General features: G+C 49.7%; 2 protein-coding genes across 3 annotated transcripts; one reads left to right on the plus strand and one right to left on the minus strand.

The window, feature by feature from the left end:
* On the minus strand, positions 1 to 3,788 carry UROD (uroporphyrinogen decarboxylase). Of its 2 annotated transcripts, XM_082864896.1 has the most exons (10): positions 3,664 to 3,788; positions 2,880 to 2,992; positions 2,680 to 2,759; positions 2,541 to 2,603; positions 2,123 to 2,320; positions 1,858 to 2,019; positions 996 to 1,133; positions 737 to 837; positions 589 to 655; positions 1 to 235 (listed from the first exon to the last, which is right to left on the minus strand). In XM_082864896.1, the coding sequence occupies exons 1-10, from the start codon at positions 3,681 to 3,683 to the stop codon at positions 74 to 76; spliced, it is 1,104 nt and encodes a 367-aa protein (XP_082721022.1). In that variant the 5' UTR covers positions 3,684 to 3,788; the 3' UTR covers positions 1 to 73. The 2 variants fall into 2 exon arrangements, with proteins under 2 accessions (XP_082721022.1, XP_082721023.1); XM_082864897.1 differs by lacking the exon at positions 3,664 to 3,788 and having other exon boundaries at positions 2,854 to 2,927.
* A 2,228-nt stretch (positions 3,789 to 6,016) lies between these two features.
* Positions 6,017 to 14,516, plus strand: HECTD3 (HECT domain E3 ubiquitin protein ligase 3). Its single transcript, XM_082833900.1, has 21 exons — positions 6,017 to 6,426; positions 6,581 to 6,741; positions 6,983 to 7,075; positions 7,155 to 7,290; positions 7,575 to 7,690; positions 7,775 to 7,888; positions 8,032 to 8,114; positions 8,557 to 8,722; positions 8,950 to 9,031; positions 9,664 to 9,846; positions 9,999 to 10,051; positions 10,232 to 10,296; positions 10,456 to 10,559; positions 10,828 to 10,947; positions 11,059 to 11,148; positions 12,143 to 12,349; positions 12,594 to 12,723; positions 12,807 to 12,881; positions 13,009 to 13,090; positions 13,234 to 13,305; positions 13,481 to 14,516. The coding sequence occupies exons 1-21, from the start codon at positions 6,058 to 6,060 to the stop codon at positions 13,563 to 13,565; spliced, it is 2,586 nt and encodes an 861-aa protein (XP_082690026.1). The 5' UTR covers positions 6,017 to 6,057; the 3' UTR covers positions 13,566 to 14,516.
* Positions 14,517 to 23,743: the final 9,227 nt, after the last annotated feature.

The following is a 23,743-nucleotide window of genomic DNA, read 5'->3' on the forward strand; positions in this document are numbered from 1 at the left end:
TCCAGCTCTGGAACTTTTATTCTCCTGGAAGCAATCATCTGTGTTAGTCGTACTTCAGATAAAAGGATTATGCTCAATTCTGTCGAAGCAGGCGTGAGTGTTTGTGCACGGCATCCACAAAGGCTCCCACATGTTCTGGGTCCATGTCAGGGTAAAGTCCGTGGCCCAGGTTGGCAATGTAGCGCCGCGGCCCAAAGTCATTCAGCATCTGCTGCACCAACTGCCCAATCTCCTCCTGGGGGGACCAACAGGGCACTGGCTACAGGGGCGGCCAGCACACCTCTGTCCTTCCTATACATAACAGTGACACACATACATGTAGGCATGCTTCTACTCAGTGTTACTCATACAGTCATTCAAAAAACTTTATCGGGTGCCTAGTATGGGCCAGGCGCTAAGAAAACACAAATGAACAAGCATCAATGAGAAGAAACTCCTGCCTTCCTAGAGTTCACATGGTATGAGTGGAGTAGAGGGGAGGGATAAACAGATAATAGAAGCACACACATAGTAATAAACACAACCATATCCAGAACCAGGGGAGTGCACAGAAACAAACACAGACACACACAGGGACCTGGCTGTTACCTCAGATGCATACAAGGCACAGGGGTCCAGGTTGCCCTGCAGGGTCACCGTCTTTCCCACGCAGTCCCTGGAAGTAGAGTCAGTGCCCTGTTCTGGTGACTGCACATATGGCAGTTGCATCCCCTCCACCGCACCTTCCATCACTCACCGGGCTTTCTCTGGGGCCACTGTCCAGTCAAGCCCAACCACCTCGTAGCCAGCCTGGGCCAGCTCCTCCAGGGCAAAATGTCCGTCCTTAGCAAAGATGATCTGGGGGAAAGGGCAAATCTCAGGCTGCCGAGGGCTTTGCTATGCCTCCTAATATAGCTCAGCTGTGCTTCTGCCCTCCAGTGGTCACTTCGGTCCATGCAGGACTTAACCTGATAGTTCCACGGGCCCACCTTCACTCATCGGATCCCCATCCTTACCATGGGCACTGGTGCCAGGCCTGCCTCCTGCAGCCCGGCTTTCACTCGCTTGGCCACATCACGGATGTACGGCAGTGCAAACTTACTGAAGAGTTGTGGGCCAAGATGCCCTGCATGGGACTCAAAGAGCTGCAATGCCTACAGTTAGAAAAGAAAAGCATAACACACAAAGAGGAAGTATCTCGGGCCCCACATACAGAAGGTGCCTCAGTTTTCCTTCAGTTTTCCCCAAGTGACTTCAACCCCTGAGACTACCTAAGCCTATAAGCCCAGTTCCAGTCAAAAAGGAACTGCCTTCTCCAGATCCCAGTGCTAGGTTTGGTCTTTGAATACACAGAGCATTAAGCCCCCCTGCCAGTGTCTGGGCTTAGCTGCTCCAGCCAGATCATTTCATGCCAAGCTTCTTTTGTGCCTGGTATTGAGACACCTACCCTCACAGGTATAAGGAACTGTATTGTTTCTGGTCCTGAAAGACTAAACCCCAGGGCTTCCCTGGTGGCGCAGTGGTTAAGAATCCGCCTGCCAATACAGGAGACACAGGTTCGAGCCCTGGTCTGGGAAGATCCCACATGCCGCGGAGCAACTAAGCCCGTGCACCACAACTACTGAGCCTGTGCTCTAGAGCCCGCAAGCCGCAACTACTGAGCCTGCGTGCCACAACTACTGAAGCCCATGCACCTAGAGCCCGTGCTCTGCAACAAAAGAAGCCACCACAATGAGAAGCCCAGGCACTGCAACAAAGAGTAGCCCCCGCTCGCCACAACTAGAGAAAGCCCGCGCGCAGCAACGAAAACCCAACGCAGCCAAAAATAAATAAATAAAGACGAAACCCCAGCCTATTTGTCTCTCCCTCAGGACTTACCTGGGCACCAGCAGCCACTTGTCCCACCAGATATGGGACGAGAGCATCAGTGAGGATGCGAAGCAGCTGGTGACTGGCCTGCGGTCTCTGGTAAAGCCAGCGTTTGGCCTGAGCCATGGTGCTTGAGCCGCCACCCTCAACCATATATGTCATGAGAGTCCACTGCAAAAGGCAGAAGCCAGATAGACACTTCCTTCCCTTGTCTGCACCCATACCTGCCAGAGTAACTTCTCCAAGCCCAAGTCCCTGCCCTGTTCCATATTACCGGGGCACCAGCAAAGCCAATCAGTGGCACACGCCCAGCCAGACGTTGTCGAGTGAGGGTGATGGCCTGGAACACATAGCCCAGCTCAGAGGCCACTGTTGTTGGATCCCGGAGGCGCTGTAAATCCCGCTCTTCTCTCAATGGCTCTGGGAAGCTGGGCCCTTTGCCAGGCACCATGGTCACCTCCATGCCCAGTGCCTGGTGGGGGAGAAAACGTCCAGGTTCCCAACCTGTAACTCCAGGAGGAGGAGATCTGTTCAACCCATGCCAAGAAGGAGGAAAAGGAGAATAAAACTCAGCCAAACTCCGTCTCTTCCAGCCTGTTTTCCCCTCTGTCCCATTAGGATAAGTGCTTATCTTGAGCCTTGACTGTCTTTTCCCTTTGTTACCCATTCAAGAATCAGATTTGAGCAGGTACCTGGGGTACAACAAGGATGTCGGAGAAGATGATGGCAGCATCCAGAGGGAAGCGACGCAGTGGCTATAGGGAACAGAAGACAGATTGCTAGGTGGCGAGCTGACAGCATAAATCTCTCCCTCTTTTGTGGACCCCTCACCTGCAGAGTAAGTTCACAGCAGGTCTCTGGGGAGCGACAGGTGCTGAAAAAGTCCTGGGCAGCCCGAGTTTCCCTAAACTCTGCAGACAAAAAAGGGAAAGCAGGGCTCAGCCTTGAGGAACCTCCAGAGCCCTCCTCTGCCCCTCAAAAACTTTTCACCCTCCAGAGTTTTACCTAGACTCCGAGGCCCTGACCCTGACCTGGTAAGTAGCGGCCTGCCTGCCGCATGCACCAAACAGGAGTGTAGTCTGTTTCTTCTCCCCAGGCTGCTCGCAGAAAGGTGTCATTCTTCAGCTCCGGAAAACCCTGAGGTCTGGAGATCAGGAGCGGGTAGGGTAGGTGTCAGTAAACCAGGCTGGGGGTTGGGCAGGGCTCGGGTTCTAAAGGCGGATACAGTCCAGCACAGCTATCTATCTTCTCCAGACCAGCTACCAAGCTGTGACTCCCCGCCGATTCCGCCTCCCCTCTATCAGGTGGTGTACAGGACTAGAAGGGCCGGTGCCGGGGCCTCTACCCTACACATAGTCGCAGCTTCCCCAGGCTCAAAGCCACTGGAGGGACTGGGAGACAGTGTGTGTGCGGGGGGGGCGGGGGGGGGACGAAAGTCCAGTTAGGAGAGTTTGGGGGGTCTTTGGACCAAAAAATCTCAGGAACAAGGGTACCAGTGGGCTGGTTTGGGGGCTGGAAGATCTCCAGGCTGGGGGATGGTCATGGGGGGATCAGAGATGACAGTCCGAAAAAGGGATCTTAGATGAGGATTAGGAAGTCCAGAGGGCATCTCCTAAATAAAGGTCTGGGGTACGCAGTCCAGCTAGGCGGTCCCTGGGATGAACATCTCAGGAATCCATGGTTGGAGGATTTGGGATTCCAGAGACTTGGGTTCTCCGGGGCTGGGGAAGAGGGGTATAGGGACAGATTCCTGAGCTTAAAGACTCAGGTCAGAAGCCCGTATGGCCACACTGCGTGGTGGCACAGAGAACTCACCCACACTCGTTCGCCTCCATGATAAGTTGTCAGTAAACGCGAGCACAGCGCCAGCTGTAGCCTAATTCTGAGCCTGCCCCCTGCCCAGGCTCCGCCCCTTCCTGGAATGAGCCAGGGCTGTCGCCATGTTGAAAGTCACATGATCAGACTCCAGAAACGGCTCCCGGGCTGCCCCGGCTGCTGCCCGTAGGACCCCCAGGTCTCTTCACCGTAAAGTCCTCTGTAGCGACGCAACAACAAACACCTCCCTCCCCCTCCCCCCACAAAAGAACTTCGCTGTAACTATACTTCACGTGGCGTGAGAAATTTGCTCTCCTCTGACGGCCTGGGAATCCCGGAAGACTCGTCCCAGGTCTCACTTTCACTCCCACTCTTCACGATTTTAACAATTTTATGCCTGGCCCAACCAGGCATATGGTGAATTATGGAACCAAGTTGTACAGGGAACTGAAATAATTAAATATTTATATTACCTAGAAAGAGGCGGGCACTACAATAGGTGCAGAGATTACAGTGGAGAACAAGACATTTCCTTCCTTTAAGGAGCTACAGACTGATGCGGATACAGAGAAGTCAGCAATCACAATAGTAAATGTGTTTTGTTTTGTTTTTTGCGGTACGCGGGCCTCTCACTGTTGCGGCCTCTCCCGTTGCGGAGCACAGGCTCCGGACGCGCAGGCTCAGCGTCCCTGGCTCACGGGCCCAGCCGCTCCGCGGCATGTGGGATCTTCCCAGACCAGGGCACGAACCCATGTCCCCTGCATCGGCAGGCAACTCTCAACCACTGCGCCACCAGGGAAGCCCTCAATAGTAAATGCTTTAAAGGGAAAGAGCTAGAAGCAAGTAGCAAGGGCTCCATTTAACTGGGGAAAGCAGTGGGGTATTCCAAGCAGAGGGAACGGCATGTGAAAAGAGCAGACGAAAAAGAGCAAATGGTTTAATGGGAAACAAGATCAAGCCGGTGGAATTAAAGATGCTGGAGCTGTCTACAGAGTCCAGGTCATGCAGGCCTTTGTTAAGCACATTTGTTCACTTTATCTTGTAGTAGTGTAATAGCATACAAATAGCTTGGAGAGAAGGGAAGAGAGGCACTGTGTTCCCAACTTATTAAGGAGAAAAAAATGGAAAACTGTCATAATTACATGGGATCATTTCTTTCTTTCTTGATAACTTCAATTATTTGAAAACTATATCAAAACAAACCTTCCACCCAAGTGTCCATCAACGAACAGATAAACAAAATGTAGTGTGTGTGTGTGTGTATATACACAATGGAATATTACTCAGCCATAAAAATAAATTATTCTGATACATGCTACAACATCGTTGTAACATGCTAAGTTAAATAAGACAGACACAAAAGGACAAATACTGTATGGTTCCACTTATATGAAATATCTATAATAGGCAAATTCAGAGGCAGAAAGTAGAGTAGAGTTTACCAGGGACTGGGGAGTGGGGGCAATGAGGAGTCATTGCTTAAATGGTACAGAGTTTCTTGTTTGGGGTGATGAAAAGTATTGGAAATAGATAACTATACATTTAAAAAAAACGATTAAGATTGCAAATTTTGTTATATATATTTTCCACTATTTTTTAAAATTAATGTAATATATCAAAAACCAGTGAGTAGTACACTTTAAATGGGTGAATTATAAGATGTGAGTTATATCTCAGTAAACTTTTAAAAGAAACGGGGCGGGACCAAGTTGCCTTTTCCTCCATGATTATACTTCACCAGCAGCTTCTGTTCATGTTTTTTTGCCTCCTACCTAACCACATCGGCCTTTCCTCTCGTTTGGTTCCGAATTACTGGGAGAAACTGGATAATGATCACCAGTGTCCTGGGATTAGGAGTAACCACCAGGATCAAGCCTAAATGACTCAAGACTCCTGTCAGCAGCCAAGCTGGGGAGGGGGTTATTTTCCGAAACGTGATGGGGAGCCTGAGAGGATATCTAACCGATTTTTAAAGATTCTTCTGGTTGTAGTGTGACTCACTGGGGGCACGGAGGCAAAACAGAAGGCCGAGGATCTGAGAAATAGCTGTTGCAACTTTCCGGGCCAGATAGGATGGATGGTGGCTTGAATGGGGTAGTAGCAGTGGGGATTAAATGGTAGATGTAATGGGGTTTGGAGTGGGTAGATTGATCAGGTAGAAACTACTACTGAACTTGGGTCTGGTTGGCTGCGCGGGAGGCACAGAAACAGATAACAGGATTAAGTATTCGAGTACACAGGACAATACGGCGGGAACGTGAGGGGCGTTTAGTCCAGAACTTACGGCGAAGGCTGGCCGAAGGCGGGGCTGAAGGTGATGGGAAGCTTAGTCAGCCTTCCCGGCAGAAGCTCCTGGGGCCGGATCGGCCCTGGGCTTCCCTGGGCCACTAAGCTATGGCGGGCCCGGGCCCGGGCGCGGCGCTAGAGTCCCCGCGGCAGCTGCTGGGCCGCGTGCGCTTCTTGGCGGAGGCAGCGAAGAGCCTCCGCGCTGGACGGCCGTTGCCGGCGGCGCTAGCTTTCGTGCCGCGCGAGGTGCTCTACAAGCTTTACAAGGACCCGGCGGGACCGTCGCGCGTGCTGTTGCCAGTGTGGGAGGCGGAGGGCCCGGGGCTGCGTGTGGGAGCCACGGGCCCGGCCACCTGTACCGGCTCCGGGCCCCTCCGCGCCGCCCGCGACAGCATCGAGCTCCGGCGCGGGGCCTGCGTGCGCACCACGGGCGAGGAGCTGTGCAACGGCCACGGGCTCTGGGTGAAGCTGACCAAGGTGCAAAAGACCCGGGACCAGGGAAGCCCTTGGCTGGTCCCCTCCCCTCCCCCATATTGAGCTGACATAGCGTTCAGTGCCCTTTGCCTTGGGCTGGGCTGGGCTTGCCGCCGGCAGTTCTCTGACGGCTGTCCCGTCTGGCGCGTCCCGGCAGGAGCAGCTGGCGGAACACCTGGGCGACTGCGGGCTGGACGAAGGCTGGCTGCTGGTGTGCCGCCCGGCAGAAGGCGGGGCCCGGCTCGTACCCATCGACACTCCAGACCACCTCCAACGGCAGCAGCAGCTCTTTGGAGTGGACTACCGCCCGGTGCTCAGGTCCTGCACTGGGAGGGGCAGGACTTGCTGTCATACTGCTGTGTCCTAGTGTGGCAAAGTCCGGGTGGTGGGATCTGGAGCGGAGGCAGGGTTTACAGCAGAAAGGGGCGGGGCCTGAAGGGAGCTGGGGTGGGGCTTCTGGAGGCGCAGTTTAGAGGAGCTAGAGCTCTAGGAGAAGGCTCCAGGGTCTCCTGCTGCTCGCTGATGTCTCCACATCCCGTCCCCCATTCTGTGCGCACAGATGGGAACAGGTGGTGGACCTGACATACTCGCATCGCCTGGGATCAAGGCCTCAGCCGGCCGAGGCATACACAGAAGCTGTACAAAGGCTACTGTGAGTGAGCTGGGATGGGATGGGGAGGAAGGAGCTCCAGGTCTGGGCCCGACCTAATTAGGGACTTGGGGTTGCTTAGCTATGTGCCCCCGACGTGGACCTACGAGTGCGACGAGGACCTGATCCACTTCTTGTACGACCACCTGGGCAAGGAGGATGAGAACCTGGGTAGCGTGAAGCAATATGTGGAGAGCATAGACGTTTCCTCCTACACGGTGGGTGCTGGGACTCCTCCCGCCCCAAGCAAGATGTAGTCACATCTTGCTAGATCCAGAACTCTCACCTCTAGGCCAGGGCCAAATCTGAATCCCCACAGGCCATACTCAGTCCAGCCCCCCATCTTGGAAGTCATGTAGGAACCCCTAGACGCCTCCACCCATACCAGATGTGCTTCTAACCCAGCTCCACTGTACTTTCTCTCGTGCTCCCTGGCCCAAAGCACACCCCCAGTGCAGGGAGTGGGGGTAAACACTGATTCCACCTCTCTGCCCCTCCCCAGGAGGAGTTCAATGTGTCCTGCCTGACAGACAGCAATGCGGACACCTACTGGGAGAGCGATGGGTCCCAGTGCCAGCACTGGGTACGGCTTACCATGAAAAAGGGCACCATTGTGAAGTGAGTGGGCTCCGAGTAGGACAGCGTGGGTGAGCCACATGCCTGAGAGTGTAAAAGACCCACGTGCACACTCTTAACCCTCAGGAAGCTGCTACTCACGGTGGATACCACAGATGACAACTTTATGCCTAAGCGGGTGGTGATCTATGGGGGTGAAGGGGACAACCTGAAGAAGCTGAGTGATGTGAGCATTGACGAGTGAGTGAACTGGCCTGGGGTGGGAGGTGGGACATGATCCAAGCGGTAGGATCTGGCCCACGTTGGAAGCAAAAGTTCGAGCGAGACCCCAGCAGTCCCTGAAGACAAGGGGTCTCCAAAGTGCCTCACGTTCATCCTCTCAGGACCCTGATCGGGGATGTCTGTGTCCTGGAGGACATGACCGTCCACCTCCCAATCATCGAGATCCGCATCGTCGAGTGCCGAGGTGGGGCTTAAGGCCCTAAGGAGGGAAAGGGAGCCCAGTGTGTAGATGGGGGTTAGCTGGCAGTGAGTGTGGAGAGAAGGAAATGGGCTTGGAGTTGAGGTAAAGGTGATAGCTGAACTAACTAGGATCTGAAGCTTTGGGGCCCAAGCCGGGTGGAAGGTGCTGGGTAAGAGGGCTGCCTTAAAGCCATAGAAGTGCTTGGGCTCACCTGGAAGAGGAATGGAGTTGGGACCCTCAGGCATCCCCAAACTATAGTGGTGGACACAGGAACTAGCAAAGAATATAATAATCAGAATCAGGTTATAGGAGGGGATCCCAAAGGTCCCAAGTTTCTAGGGGCTAGGGGTAACAAAAGGCTGAGCATTAAGGAGTCTTCCTCAGGTCTGAGGGCCAAAAAGGCAGCAGGCGCAGTAAGTGATCTCACTCTAACTCCTTCCTCCAGATGATGGGATTGACGTGCGTCTTCGAGGGGTCAAGATCAAGTCTTCTAGACAGCGGGAACTAGGGCTGAATGCAGACCTGTTCCAGCCCACCAGTCTGGTGCGATACCCACGCCTGGAAGGCACTGATCCAGAAGTGCTATACCGCAGAGCTGTTCTCCTGCAGAGGTGGCTGTGGCCCGGGGCCAGTCAGGCCCTTCCTTGTCCCCCGTCCTGAGCCTTGTATGTCTGTGTGGAAGAGGCCCCCAAGGTCTTATACTGTGAGCTGTTCCACTTCAAGAGGCAGAGCAGTCCCTGGGCCTTGCCTTCTCCTGTCCCTGTGAGTTGGGGAGTGAGGGGGTCTCACATCCATACCAAACTCTTTAGCTGCAGTTATCTTTACCCACCCACCCCAGATTCATAAAGATCCTAGACAGCGTCCTGCACCACCTGGTACCTGCCTGGGACCACACGCTGGGCACCTTCAGTGAGATTAAGGTGAGCCTGACACATGCAGTGCTGGTCTTGGCATTGGGCACCCCCTTTCTTCTCAGGCAGTTCACTCTTCATCAGAGAGTTCTTAGACCTACTCTAGGCCTGGGCTTTTGCTGGGCTCTGGGAACATAGGAAGAAAGCCAGACACAAATAGTGAAAATTTCGAGTTTGGGGTGCTGTTCCCCAGAGAGCATGTGAAACATACAGAGCTCGGGGAGGAGAGATAACAGCATGGACAGGGCAGGTTGCATAAAAGGTGGACACTGGGAGTTACCAGCAGCTCAAAATGACATGAGAGAAGCCTGCCCATAGATGTGAGTATGACATGGGGATGAGGCTGGGAGAAGGTGGATAGGAAGCAGGCCCTGGTAGCAGACGGCCCTGGGGCCAGACTTTGTTCCTGGTCAGTGGAGCCACTGGAAAGGTTTTATGTAAGGAAATGACAAAGTTGGATTTTTTGTTTTAGAAAGCTCTCCCTGGTGGCCAGACTAAGGGAGAGACTGGAGGCAAGGACCAGGGATGGAGTAGGCTTGAACTGGAACCATGGGATTAGGTCCAGGAATAGAGAAAGGTTCCAGGGCCTGGACAGAGGCTGACTGCCTGCTGGTCCTGGTCTGGCCACCTCTCCTCCCCAGCAAGTGAAGCAGTTCCTGCTGCTGTCACGCCAGCGGCCAGGCCTGGTGGCCCAGTGCCTGCGTGACTCAGAGAGCAGCAAGCCCAGCTTCATGCCACGCCTATACATCAACCGGCGCCTCGCCATGGAACACCGCGCCTGCCCCTTAAAGGACCCTGCCTGCAAGAACGCTGTCTTCACCCAGGTTTGGACCACCTGGGGTCAGACTGAGGGAGGGTCAGTAAGGGGCCTAGAGGGCTGGGCCAACAGGGACCTGAGCAAGGTCTTTGGGCAAGAGTGGGGCCAGGTCTTGACACAGACTTTCCCACAACTCCCTCCCCTTTCCCCTGCCCCCAGGTTTATGAAGGCCTCAAGCCCTCTGACAAGTATGAAAAGCCCCTGGACTACAGGTATGGCATGGGGGCGAGGGACCTGCTCAGGGTATACGTGTACACGTGTATACCCACGCACTGCCTCTGGTCCTCTCACCATTACCCCTCTGTAGCCTCTACTCCTGGGTGGACTCTGGGCAGGTTCATCATTCTGAGCCTTGGCCCAATGTGATGACAGAGACCCACTCCTACTTACAGGTGGCCCATGCGCTATGACCAGTGGTGGGAGTGTAAATTCATTGCAGAAGGCATCATTGACCAAGGTGAGGCCCTGAGGGACGATAACAAGGGTCCAGCCCTACTTTGAGTGGTAGAGGCTTCTGAGATCACCAGCTAACCAGATAGGGGACTTGCTTATTACCCCATTATGGGGGCTGAGGCTCTTGTGTGCCCCAGCTGAGGGCATCTATCTGTCATTTCAGGAGGTGGTTTCCGGGATAGCCTGGCAGACATGTCAGAAGAACTGTGCCCTAGCTCGGCGGACACCCCTGTGCCTCTGCCCTTCTTTGTCCGAACGGCCAACCAGGTAATCTCCCATCCCTATCTCCCAAATAGTTTCTGCTCTTCTGTCTCTGCGAACCTCCCAGGTACCGGGCTAAGCTAGAGAGGGGGCAGAGGAGAGACTGAGTTGCCTGGGGCAGCCTCTGGACAGGCAGGGAAGGAGGAGCCATGGTATATTCAGAGGGATCATTCAGGGCCCCCAGTGGAAGGTGTTCAGGGAAGTCTCTGAGTCATCTGGGGCAACAAAGTAGGGTCCATCCCATGCCGTGCTGACAGCTCTGTCTTGGGGACAGGGCAATGGCACGGGTGAGGCCCGGGATATGTATGTGCCCAACCCCTCCTGCCGAGACTTTGCCAAGTACGAGTGGATCGGACAGCTGATGGGGGCTGCCCTTCGGGGTAAGGAGTTCCTGGTGAGTAGCCTATTCTGTACCCCACCAGATTAATCCTGGCTCTTGGAAGGAAGAAGAGCCGGCCAAACCTGGGCAGCTTAGGGTGAGAAGACAGTAGTATTTGTCTCACAGGTCCTGGCTCTGCCTGGTTTCGTGTGGAAACAGCTCTCCGGTGAGGAGGTGAGCTGGAGCAAGGATTTCCCAGCTGTGGACTCTGTGCTGGTGAGTTAGGGCCTAGAACCAGTCTTTCCTCTGCCCAGCCCCCAAGGTTGCTGCTCCCCAGGGCTGTCCTGAACCTTCTCCTACCACATACATGCTCCCTCTCCAATCCCATGTACTCCAGTAGCTTCAACTACTGTCGCTATTCTGGTGACCCCTACTTCCTTACCTCTAGCCCCAACCTCTCTCCTAAGCCTGGGGCTATATATGCATTTACCTGCTGGACATCTGTCCCAACAAGGCACCTCGGGATCAACACACTCTTCATCCTCTCCCCAGTCTACTGCCCTCTAGGGCTCCCTGTCTCACAGTGGCACCACCACCCACCCCTCCCCATGCCAAGCACTTTCAGGGTCCTTCTGCACTCCTCCTTCTCGCTCACCTCCCACATTCTGTCACATCTGCCTCTGGAATCTGTCCACTTCTTCCATCTCACTACTTTCCCTCTGGTTCAGCCACTTTCATTTCTGACCCAACCACTGACTGCAAAAATTGTCAGTGTCTCCATTCTTACCCATCTGATCTCCAGCATCCAGAGTAATTCATTTCACTCTCCCTGTTTAAACCCTTCAGTAAATCCACTCTGGGCTTAGGATAAAATGCAGAGTCTGGAAAGGCCTTACATGACCCCTGTATCTCTGGACACCTGGTTCATGATCAGGCTGCCAGACAGATTCCTAAGGCCTTTTGCTCTTTCCACCTTTTTCCAAGATGTTCTCTCTCCTGACTTCCTGGTGGCCCAGCCAATTCCCAGCCATCATTTGGGTCTCAGCTTAGCTGCCACTTCCTCCAGGACACCTTCCTGATCTCCAAGCCCGGTTAGGCATCGTCTTGATGCTTTCACAGCCCTTGTACTAACCCCCTCACTGCCCTCATTGCCTGCGTGAGGACTGCCTTGCCTGGCTGCCTCTCCTGCTTCCCTGTGAGCTTCTTGAGGAAAAACAAGGACTGTCTCTACAATGAAAAGATGACCTTCCTGCCTCTCTTTAACCCCCAGGTAAAGCTCCTGGAAGTGATGGAAGGAATGGACAAGGAGACATTTGAGTTCAAATTTGGAAAGGAGCTAACGTTCACCACTGTGCTGAGTGACCAGCAGGTGGTGGAGCTGATCCCTGGGGGTGCGGGCATCGTGGTGGGATTTGAGGACCGTTCCCGTTTCATCCAACTGGTGCAGAAGGCACGGCTAGAGGAGAGCAAGGAGCAGGTACTACCCAGAGGCCAGTGGAACAGAGAGCTTTGGGCTCGTTATAGCCAGAGCCCAGCCTTATAGGCCACCAGAACCCAGTCCCAAGAATTCCGGCCCCCACCATCCCTCTGCCCCACATCCCTGCTGATCAGTGAAGTACAGAGACACAGTGTCTCCATGAGTGGAGGCCAAGGGTCCCCACCACACACTGAGCTGGGAGTTGTGCCCTCTTCCCCAGCCAGGCCCTTTCCCTCCTCCGCAGGTGTCAGCCATGCAAGCAGGTCTGCTGAAGGTGGTGCCACAGGCTGTGCTGGACTTGCTAACGTGGCAAGAGTTGGAGAAGAAGGTGTGCGGGGACCCAGAGGTCACTGTGGATGCTCTGCGCAAGCTCAGTGAGTGTGGGGCAGGGCAGCGCAGTCCCAGGGTGGGGCTTAAGGACCTAAGAATTAATTCCATCTGGTTTTGTCCCCACCAGCCCGGTTTGAGGACTTCGAGCCATCTGACACACGGGTGCAGTATTTCTGGGAGGCACTGAACAACTTCACCAACGGTCAGTGGAAAGGGCAGAGTAATGTCTGGGTTCGGACTCCACTCCTGGGATACAGAGACAGGGCGGAAGCTGAAGAACTTCTTCCACCACCAGCACATGGGCACTGATTTCCTTCTCCTCCATCTAGAGGACCGGAGCCGCTTCCTGCGCTTTGTCACAGGCCGCAGCCGTCTGCCAGCTCGGATCTACATCTACCCGGACAAGCTGGGGTGAGTGAGGATGGGGAGGGGAGGTCCAGTCGAAAGAGGCTGTGGCTGGCCTTCTGCCCTGCCCCACAAACATATTCACGTGTCAGACCCCTGCCCTGTGCCCCTGCAATTGTTTCTGATCTTTGGTCCCTCCATGCCCCCAGCTATGAGACCACAGATGCGCTGCCTGAGTCTTCCACCTGCTCCAGCACCCTCTTCCTACCGCACTATGCCAGGTGGGTTTCCTAGGTTCCAGCCTGGGGAGTGGGGGGCGGGGGGGTGGGGGAAGGGTGGCATCCTAGGGTGGAGGAGGGCTTCAGGTACTGGGTGCAAAAATTGGAGCCACAAAGCCCCTGGTTGTGAAGGAGGGACCTCTACGCCTGGCGCTGATCAGCTCCCTGCCCCCTGCAGTGCCAAGGTGTGTGAGGAGAAGCTCCGCTACGCTGCATACAACTGTGTGGCCATCGACACCGACATGAGCCCTTGGGAGGAGTGAGTCGGCGCCAGGGGGCAGCCGCGGGCCGGCAGGACTGCTCCTGCGCAGGTCCCACTCGCCTCGCCCAGGAAGCCAGCGCACTCCGCCCTTGGGTGCGGTTGGAGCGGAGCAGTGGGTTGACACTGGTGGCCCAGCCCCGCAGACCCTCAAGCCCTACACGTGCTCGGGTTGCTCCCAGCATTATTTCGCATCTGTGAGAAGAATCTTCCACAAGCCCAGCACAAGCTGCCAGGCCTGAGCTACTTGAAGGGGGCCTTCTAGCTCCTCACCCCATGGACTTCGCTTCAGGTTCCAGCTCATTTTTTTTCTCTCCTTGTTCTTCTCTGGTTTCAGCCTGGACTCAAAGCTAAAAACTCAGGGGGAGAGGGGAGGATGGAGGCTCCTCCCCGAACAAGACTCCAGGGATGGATAGGGAATGATGGCCATCCTCCTTGGTCACCTGAACCAAGAATGAAGAAACTGCTGAACACCCTCTCCCTCACATATTGGTCTTTTCCTCCTCTCCCTCCAACCCCAAGGTGTGAGTTCTGACTTTCTTTCTCCAACTAAGTCTCAACTGACAAAGTGCCACCACCATCCCTGGCTCAGAACATACATGTATCCAAGATTCAACATTAAACATACATGTATCCAACATTCATGTATTCGACATTAAACATACATGTATTAAACATACATGTATTCAACATTAAATCTATACTACCACTGCCACCCCGTATTCATCACTTCTGCATCACCTCCAGCCTGACTCCCTGTCTGCTGTCTTACCCCCAAGACTTTGCACAGGCTAAGGCCAGTTATGTCCTCTCTGAAATCTTCAATAGCTCCTCTTTACTCAACTCTAAAATAAAGCCTAGACTTTAAACCTCCACCTAGGCTTTATGCACGTCCCTGCCCCAGCCCTCCCTCCCTTAAGGGCCTCCACGACACTCCATCAAAGAAGCTCTCGTACGTGGGAAAGTTGAATAAATGGATGAATTCATTCCTTCAGAGTGCGTTTATTGGGCTCCCGAGGGATGTTAAAGAAGACCGTTCCAGGACTTCAGGGTCCTGCTGGGAGCAAAGGAGATGTGTGTCAACGTGGGAGTGGTGGGGCTTCTCAATGGCAGAAATGAAATCTGGAGCTAAGCAGGGAAATAAGGCGTTCTCTGCCCAGAAGGGGGAAAGAAAGCTGGACAGGCATCTTCTGGGATGGGTGTGGTGATTCAGAGGATGGGAGTCCACCACCTTCAGTAACCAGGTGGGCAGAAGAATCTGACCTCCTAGAGGACAGAGCCTTACAATGGCTGAGAGACACCCGAATCAGGATGTGACATAAGAGGAGGCAGCGGCACTGCCACCCACCCCCCCACCCCGCCTCCAGGTACCACACAGCTAAGGTGCAGTCTATAAGAGCTTCCGTGCGTGTAGAGTACCCCCGAGAAGTCGCGCTCTCCCATCGCTTCTCCACGCCGTCCTCTAGGGCGCGCCCTGACACTGCCCTGGTGGAAAACTCGGCCTTGGCTTTGAGCGCCTCCCCTGGGGCTGTGCGCACCCCGAAGACTGCCTCCCCGTAATTCGGAGTCTGACTCTCTAGATGAGCCTCGCCGTCAGCACTCGCCTTACGGCTCCCCGACCGCTGCGCCTTGGGTGGTCCACAGGAGACGTGCCCCCTCCTCCGGCAGCCCCTTTCCGCCCAGGGAGCTGGAGGCGCAAGAGCCCCAGAGGCCGCGACTCCCCCGCAGCTCGGCTTTCCCGCCAAGCTCCCGCCGACTTGTCCCGCCCGGTGGGCGCGCCTTCCCCCTTCTCTCCTCTTCAGGGAAGGGCGTGGCCAGCACGCGCCTGCAGGAGGTAGTCCGCTTCTGTCTGGTACCGGCCACACGAGTCTTTGGTCCCTCTTTTATTTTGTAGCTTGCTCTTCATTCATTCATTCATTCATTCAGTGACTGCATGGAACAGCTGTATCAGGCACCACATTAGGTGCAATGGATAAAACGGTGGCTAAACAGATAATTTTGGCCCTCTTGGGATTTAACCTTTAATGGAAAAGACATATATTAAACAGATAATGGCATAAACAACATTTAATAACATTTACGTAAGCGCTCCAAAGGAGAAATGAAAGGTTTCATTAAAAGACAGAACAGGATGATTCTAACCAAAGTGGCTCAGAGAAATGCTAAATCCTTAGGGAGAATAACGGTACAAAGGCCAGCTGAGAAGCATGTTAACTGGAGTGTGAAGGGAAGAAAGAGATAAGACTCCAGCCTTGGAGGCTGTTTGAGGGTTTCGCATTGAGCAGCCATGAGAGGGTTAAGCAAGGGAGTGACATGATTAGATTTGCCTTTGGCAGCTGCGTAAAGAATGAGTTGACAGGGAGAGAAACTGGAGGCAAGGAGGAATCCAAGCAGGAAATAATGGTCCCTGGAACAAGGCGGATACTCATTTCAACCATTATTTTTATTGGCTGCATTGTATTACATTGTAAGGAATTTCATAACTTTTATTCATTTAAAACCCTCTACAGATGGACATTAAGGTTGTTTACAAATTTTCGTATTGAAAATTACAAATGTTATAATAAACATCCTCATGCAGGTACTTCTCTGGTGGAGCAGTGGTTAAGAATCCACCTGCCAATGCAAGGGACATGGGTTTGAGCCCTGGTCCAGGAAGATCCCACATGCCACGGAGCAACTAAGCCCATGCGCCACAACTACTGAGCCTGTGCTCTAGAGCCTGCGAACCACAACTACTGAGCCCACAAGCCACAACTACTGAAGCCCATACGCCTAGAGCCCATGCTCCACAACAAGAGAAGCCACCTCAATGAGAAGCCCACACACCGCAACTCGAGAAAGGCCGTGCATAGCAATGAAGACCCAACGCAGCCATAAATAAATAAATAAATGAACTAAAAAAAAAAATCCTCATGCATTTATCCTTGCCTACCTATTTATTTTCTTAGACTAAGTTCCTAAAATCACTTCATCAATCTGCCAAATTGCCCTCTAGGAAGGATGTAACAGTTTTCACTCCCTTTATTATCTATTTCCTAAACTCTTACCAACCTTGGGCATTTAGTTTAATGTGCAGAAAAATTATATGATTTTTATTTTAATTTGCATTGCTTTGGTTATTTACTATATTGAACAATTGTTTTTCTTCTTCATGAACTGTTCTTTATGTATTTTTGTCCATTTTTCTATTGTTTTCATTATTCTTTTCTCATTGATTTAAAATCATCTTTGCATAGTACTAACATAAGCACAGCAAAGCACTGTGCTAGATGCTATATATGTTATCTTGTTTTATCTTCTCAGCAACTCTATGAAGTAAGTACTATTATTATGCCCATTTCCAGAAGAGAAACCTAGAGCAAAGATTAATTAGTAACTTGCCCAGGGTCACGTAAGTAGTAAATGATGAAGCTACAATTTGGATTGTTGTCTGCCAGCTCCAAAGCCCGCTGACATGTTAACTAAGGCACTATGCCCTGTATATTAACCCCCTTGTTGTGTCAGGTGTTATAAATATGTTTTTCCAGTCTGTACTTTGCCATTTAATTTCATATATGTTCTTTCCTAATATACAAAATTTAAAATTTTTATGAATTAAAATTCTTTTTCTTTATGGAAGAAACCATATATTGGATTCACACCACAGGAAGGCAATAGAGTATACTAGTTAGGAGCACATTCTCTAGAGTTAGCTTGCCTATATTCATATCCTGGCTTAACCACATGTTGACCATGGACAGTAGACAACAGTCACAGGTTTTCCAAATCCTTTGCCAGTTTCCTCAGCTTCCTTTTTTTTTTTTAACAGTAATTTTTAAAAAATATTTATTTATTTAGGCTGCACCGGGTCTTAGTTGTGGCACGCAGGATCTTCATTGTGGCACGCACACTTCTCACTGTGGCATGCAAACTCTTAGTTGTGGCATGCATGCGGGATCTAGTTCCCTGACCAGGGATCAAACCCAGGCCCCCTGCATTGAGGAGCGCAGAGTCTTACCCATTGGACCACGAGGGAAGTCCCTCAGCTTCCTTTTGTGAAGTACCTGTCCTTTACCATTGCTTTGAAATGCTGCGTTTTCACGTGCTTATCATCATTGTATGCTAAATTTTAATATATAAGAAATCTTCGTTTTGCACAGTAGTGCCAGGCTGTAAAAATGATCCTGCACTTTGAAACCATGCAAAGAGATCTTAATAATCAAGTGGGGGGAGGGGCTTCCCTGATGGCGCAGTGGTTAAGAATCCACCTGTCAATGCAGGGACACAGGTTTGATCCCTGGTCAGGAAGATCCCACATGCCGCGGAGCAACAAAGCCCGTGCACTGCAACTGCTGAGCTTGCGCTCTAGAGCCTGTGAGCCACAACTACCGAGCCCACATGCTGCAACTACTGAAGCCTAGGCACCTAGAGCCCGTGCTCCACAGCAAGAGAAGCCACCTCAATGAGAAGCCCGCGCACCGCAACAAAGAGGAGCCCCCCGCTCACCGCAACTAGAGAAAGCCCGCGCACAGCAACGAAGACCCAATGCAGCCAAAAGTAAATAAATAAATAAACAAAAAACCAAATAAATAAATAACTTTAAAAAATGATAATAATCAATGTGGGAAATTACCACTCTTCCATGACAAATGTTTTGTTAAAACATTAAAAACTCTCCTACAATTATAAATGTACAAGGAAACGAAAAACTAGTAAAACTAATAGTTATTTAGTACATTGAAATCGAAAGCATTTAGAAGATTTAAGAGTTAAATTTCTTTCTTTGTAAAACGCTTATCAAGAGCAGTTTGAATAACGCTTGCCTCTTTTTTCTTACCTTGTAATATGGAGCAAGCATCTACTCTAAGTCTTGGTAAATGGTCATACTCCTCTCTAAGTTTGGATCCCCTTCCAACATTTTATTCTTTGCACTTTCAATCTCATGAAATCTCTCTGAGACTTCTTTTCATGTGAAGTTGTTGCTGACATCACTTCCTCTGGGACAACTTCATCCTTTTTGTCACAGCCACTTTCCTCATTTATGTGGATAAGCTTGCCCTCACTAAGTCCTTCTGGCTGCATATCTATACTCTTTCAAGACAGAAGTGTTAACTTCCCCATGATACAACTCCATTTATGCTCAATTTGAATTTCACTTCCAGCATTATCACTTCTCATTTATTTGCTGCACTTTCATTTTGTTGGCCAATTCTCAATTATCCTTTTTTCTTTTTAATGTCACATGGGTTTATCACTGGAAGACAAGGAAGCAACACAACTATATTCTTTGCTGTCTATGAATGAACTGAATAAGAGATGTGCAGTGACTAATTACCAACAGACTTTAAAAAGTGACATGATCGTTCATTCATGGATGCACATCCAACATGATCCAAGTTGATTCTGACAATTTGCATTTATGGAGGAGAGAATTTTTGGAGGAACTTCACCATTTTTACTCATGTCACTTGTTCCTTTTGTATCTATTTCTGAATTTATTAGATAGAAAGTTGTGGAAAAGGATTTCCCTGATGGTGCAGTGGTTAAGACTCTGTGCTCCCAATGCAGGGGGCCTGGGTTTGATCCCTGGTCGGGGAACTAGATCCCACATGCATGTCGCAACTAAGAGTTTGCATGCCACAACTAAGCTGGTGAGCTGCAACTAAGGAGGCCTCAAGACGCAACTAAGGAGGCCTCAAACCACAACTAAGGAGCCCTCAAGCTGCAACAAAGACCTGGCACAACCAAATAAATAAATAAATAAAATATTTTTTTAAGTTGTGGAAAGATTTAAATGAGACATAGATCACAAATTTCAATAACCTCTATAAAATTCTAAGACTTTATGCTGTCAATATGGTGTTCTCCCTCTCCCTGTCCCTCCTCCCTGCCTAACTTCTTCATATTCCCAAAGTACTTATCACCTTTTAGTATATGGTACAGTTTACTCATTTATTATTTAAACTTCCTTATAATTTATGCTGCCTCTCCCTGCTACAATGAAGGCTGGATCCTTTTTTGTTCACTAATATATTCTAAGAGCCTAAAACTATTCTTGGCACATAGTAGTCACTCAATAAATAGTTGTTCAATAAATAAATGAACTGTGGCCAATAAACCATACTTTCCAATTTAAAACCAAGGAAAATCAGCCATCTGAAAAGTTTTTCAATAAAGGAAGAAAATTTAAAAATTGATTAAATCACTTATTTTTAAAGTTGGCCCATCAGTTTAGAGCATAAATGTCCAGATTCTGACCTTCAAAACCACCAACAATGAAAATTCTGTGTGCTTGAAAGGAAATATTGAATTCCTAGTTAATGAAGTTTCTTTCCAAGCTCTTTATGTAAACACTGGAGCATCATTTGGTCTCTAACTTGTCATGAATCTATTAGGAAACTGCTGGGCTTATGTACAAAAATAAAACACAAATATTTTGGGACCTGCAATTCGTTGCCAAAGTAGAGTTTCTCTTTTCACTTTTATCTTTCACTCAGCACTCTAAGAATAATAATCCCCTGCCCCACTGACAAGTCCTCAGCCAGATGGAGTAGATGAATATTGTGATGTGGCCAGTAAATTCCCAAAGAGAGATCTCTTGCAGACCGTGGGAAGAGTATTTCTGAGCCAAGGCCCAACTTTTGAAAGGTTTCTTTTGTCTCCCATAGTTTAAGGAGAACTTTAGAGCTTGACCTTCTTAAACTGTTTCCCCACCACATACAAACACATACACATAAATGTCCCTTAGGGAAGAAATGTGAACAGGAAACAAACATTATGGGGAATAGCCTGTATTCAATAAGCATTTATTAAATACTTCCTATGTAATTAATAATTAGAAGTAAATAATAAGAATGAGGCTAGGCATGAGGGCTAATAGTGTAGATTGACTTAGTGAAAAGAAGTGTTCCGAAGAAGAGATGTTATCAGCGACCCAGGCCCTCAGCCCAGCTTTCCTACCACCAAATCGGAGGACAAGGGGAAATTTCTGAGAAATTTCTAATTTGTTTAATATTATTACTTAGCATGTCCCAGATCCTGTGCTAGGATCTGTGGAGAGAGAAGTAAATAAGATACAGCCTTTGTCCTTAGGGGGCTCCCAGTGTGATACAGAAGACATGAAAAAGGAGATGACAATCCTTTGTGGTGAGTGCCATAATGTAAGGACTAGAAGCAGTGGGAGCCAGCAAGAAGTCCATGAGGCAGCAGTTCTTAAAGTAAGCTCCGTGGACCTCAGTGAGTCCCCAAGACCCTTTCAGGGGATCTATCAGGTCAAGGCTATTTTTTTTTTTTTTTTTTTTTTTTTTGCGGTACGCGGGCCTCTCACTGTTGTGGCCTCTCCCGTTGAGGAGCACAGGCTCCGGACACACAGGCTCAGCGGCCATGGCTCACGGGCCTAGCCGCTCCACGGCATGTGGGATCCTCCCGGACCGGGGCACAAACCCGTGTCCCCACATCGGCAGGCGGACTCTCAACCACTGCGCCACCAGGGAAGCCCCAAGGCTATTTTTATAATAATACTAAGACACTATCTGCCTGTTTCACTGCACTGATATCTGCACTGATGGTACAAAAGCAATGGTGGATAAAACTGCTGGTGTTTAGCATCAATCAAATCAGAGATACCAAACTGTATTAATAGTCACTGTATTCTTCACTGCCACACACTTGCAATAAAAATTAAAATTAAAATAAAAAATAAAGTAAGTTTCATTTAATGTCTTTGATGAGGCAATAAAATAATTTTATTAAATATTTGTCCTTGAGTACACATCTTTTTAATATTCTTTGTGATGAAACAGGAAGTACACATGTAAAACTTCTGTGCATATATGAAAGAAGTATGATAGTTGTCTCCAGAAAAGCACTTGGGCCATTGTTTGATTTTTGAACTACTGCTTTTTTCACAAAACACTATATTTACTTGAAAGAACAACTGACAAACTGTGGACAAAAGATTAACAAAAATGAGTGAAGCGGGCTTCCCTGGTGGCGCAGTGGTTGAGAGTCCGCCTGCCGATGCAGGGGACATGGGTTCGTGCCCCGGTCCAGGAAGATCCCACATGCCGCGGAGCTGCTGGGCCCGTGAGCCATGGCCGCTGAGCCTGCGCGTCCGGAGCCTGTGCTCTGCAACGGGAAAGGCCACAACAGTGAGAGGCTAGCGTACCAAAAAAAAAAAAAGAAAAAAAAAAATGAGTGAAGTAAGCCAGTCACTTCAAAGAAAACCACTAACAATGATAATATTTGAGCTTTCAAGAGAAAATCAGAAGTCTGGGAAACTTGTATTTGTCATCACAAGCTTGCCAACATTCTTAAGGACTTTTCTAATGAGATTGGTGGTGATATTAACAAATGTGACTTTAAAAATATTGTATAATGAGTCAACATTGGGAAGATCTACATAACCTAGTGAACCAGTATTTTACAAATGATCAATGCATCAAGTTGCAAAATCATGCATGGGTAAAATGCCCATTCAAAATGCAAGTATTATAACAGGGTACAAAATGGTCATTGATATAAATGATTCTACACTGCAACTAATCTTTAACAAACTACCACTTACTGAGTTTGGTGTGTAGTATCGAAGAATACCCACATTATCTGACAAAGGCTATGAAAATATCTTTCCCTTTTCCAACGGTGTATCTGTGTGAAGTCGGGTTTTCATCACCCAAAACAACTGATGAGAAAATTCAGCTGTTCTCTATTAAGCCAGACATTAATGAGACATGCAAAAAGATGAATGAAACCATTGCATTCTTCTCACTAATTTTTCTGCTTTGGAAACATAGTTATGTTTTCATTAAAATGTTACTGTTACCATGTAATAGGTTTAATTGTTTCAATTTTTTATGAATTACTGTTTTTAAAATTTCTCAGTTTGAATTTTTAATATGATAGATATCAACAGATATAATCTATACAAGCAAACGTTCTTTGGGGTTCCCAATCATTTTTTTTTTTTCAGAAATTTATTTTATTTATTTATTTTTGGCTGCATTGGGTCTTTGTTGCTGAGCGTGGGCTTTCTCTAGTTGTGGCGAGCAGGGGCTCCTCTTCCTTGTGGTGCATGGGCTTCTCATTGCGGTGGCTTCTCTTGTTGCAGAGCACGGGCTCTAGGCGCGTGGACTTCAGTAGTTGCAGCATGAGGGCTCAGTAGTTGTGGCTCACGGGCTCTAGAGCACAGGCTCAGTAGTTGTGGCGCATGGGCTTAGTTGCTCTGTGGCATGTGGGATCTTCCCGGACCAGGGTTCAAACCTGTGTCCCCTGCATTGGCAGACGATTCTTAACCACTGTGCCACCAGGGAAGCCCCCAATATTTTTTTTCAACTAATTTTTATTGGAGTATAGTTGCTTTACACCCAATAATTTTTAAGAGTGTAAAGGGTCCAGGGACCAAAACGTTTGAGAACTGCTGCCCTAAGGGAATAATTTAAAGTGAGTTTAAACTGAAGTAATCCCTCAACTACTTTCCTCAACTAGAGGAGAAAGTCCTCTAGCTCCCTGAAAAACATTTGCTAGTTTAAACATGAGCATTTAAAATGGGTGATAGGGGCTTCCCTGGTGGCGCAGTAGTTGAGAGTCCGCCTGCCGATGCAGGGGACGCGGGTTCGTGCCCGGTCCTGGAAGATCCCACATGCCGCGGAGCGGCTGGGCCCATGAGCCACGGCCGCTAAGCCTGCGCGTCTGGAGCCTGTGCTCCGCAACGGGAGAGGCCACAACGGTGAGAGGCCCGCGACCGCAAAAAAAAAAAAAAAAAAAAGGATGACAGATATGAAGTTGAATGCTGTTCTTCCTTCATAACTAGTTCTTACCTCAAAACCATGCTATAATTCCCAAGGCTTCTGCTTGCTTGGGCTAATACCAAGGAAAGAGAGAATCTTGCTGCAGAAGGAAAGGGTAGTTAAGTTTCAGGTCTCTTGTGGCCAAATCAATCACTTCACGGCTCAGCTCCCTTTTAACCAACTCAGTGTTTTGAGTTAAAACAAATAATTTTCCAATAACCCATCACCAGCATTCTAAAGTGAAGGAGAGGCAGGGCAAGGATAGGCTGGTTTTATGGATGTGGCTCAGGACTTTTTCTTAGTAAGTTCTAAGCTGAGCTCCTATCCTTCTGGCTGAAAGTCTGGGGAAAATTACAAGTCCTATCTTTCTCATTGGTTGCTGTATCCCCAGCATCTAGCATCTAAGATACTG

The sequence above is a fragment of the Leucopleurus acutus genome, assembly GCF_964270905.1.
Source record: "Leucopleurus acutus genome assembly, chromosome: 2".
Classification (NCBI taxonomy): domain Eukaryota; kingdom Metazoa; phylum Chordata; class Mammalia; order Artiodactyla; family Delphinidae; genus Leucopleurus; species Leucopleurus acutus.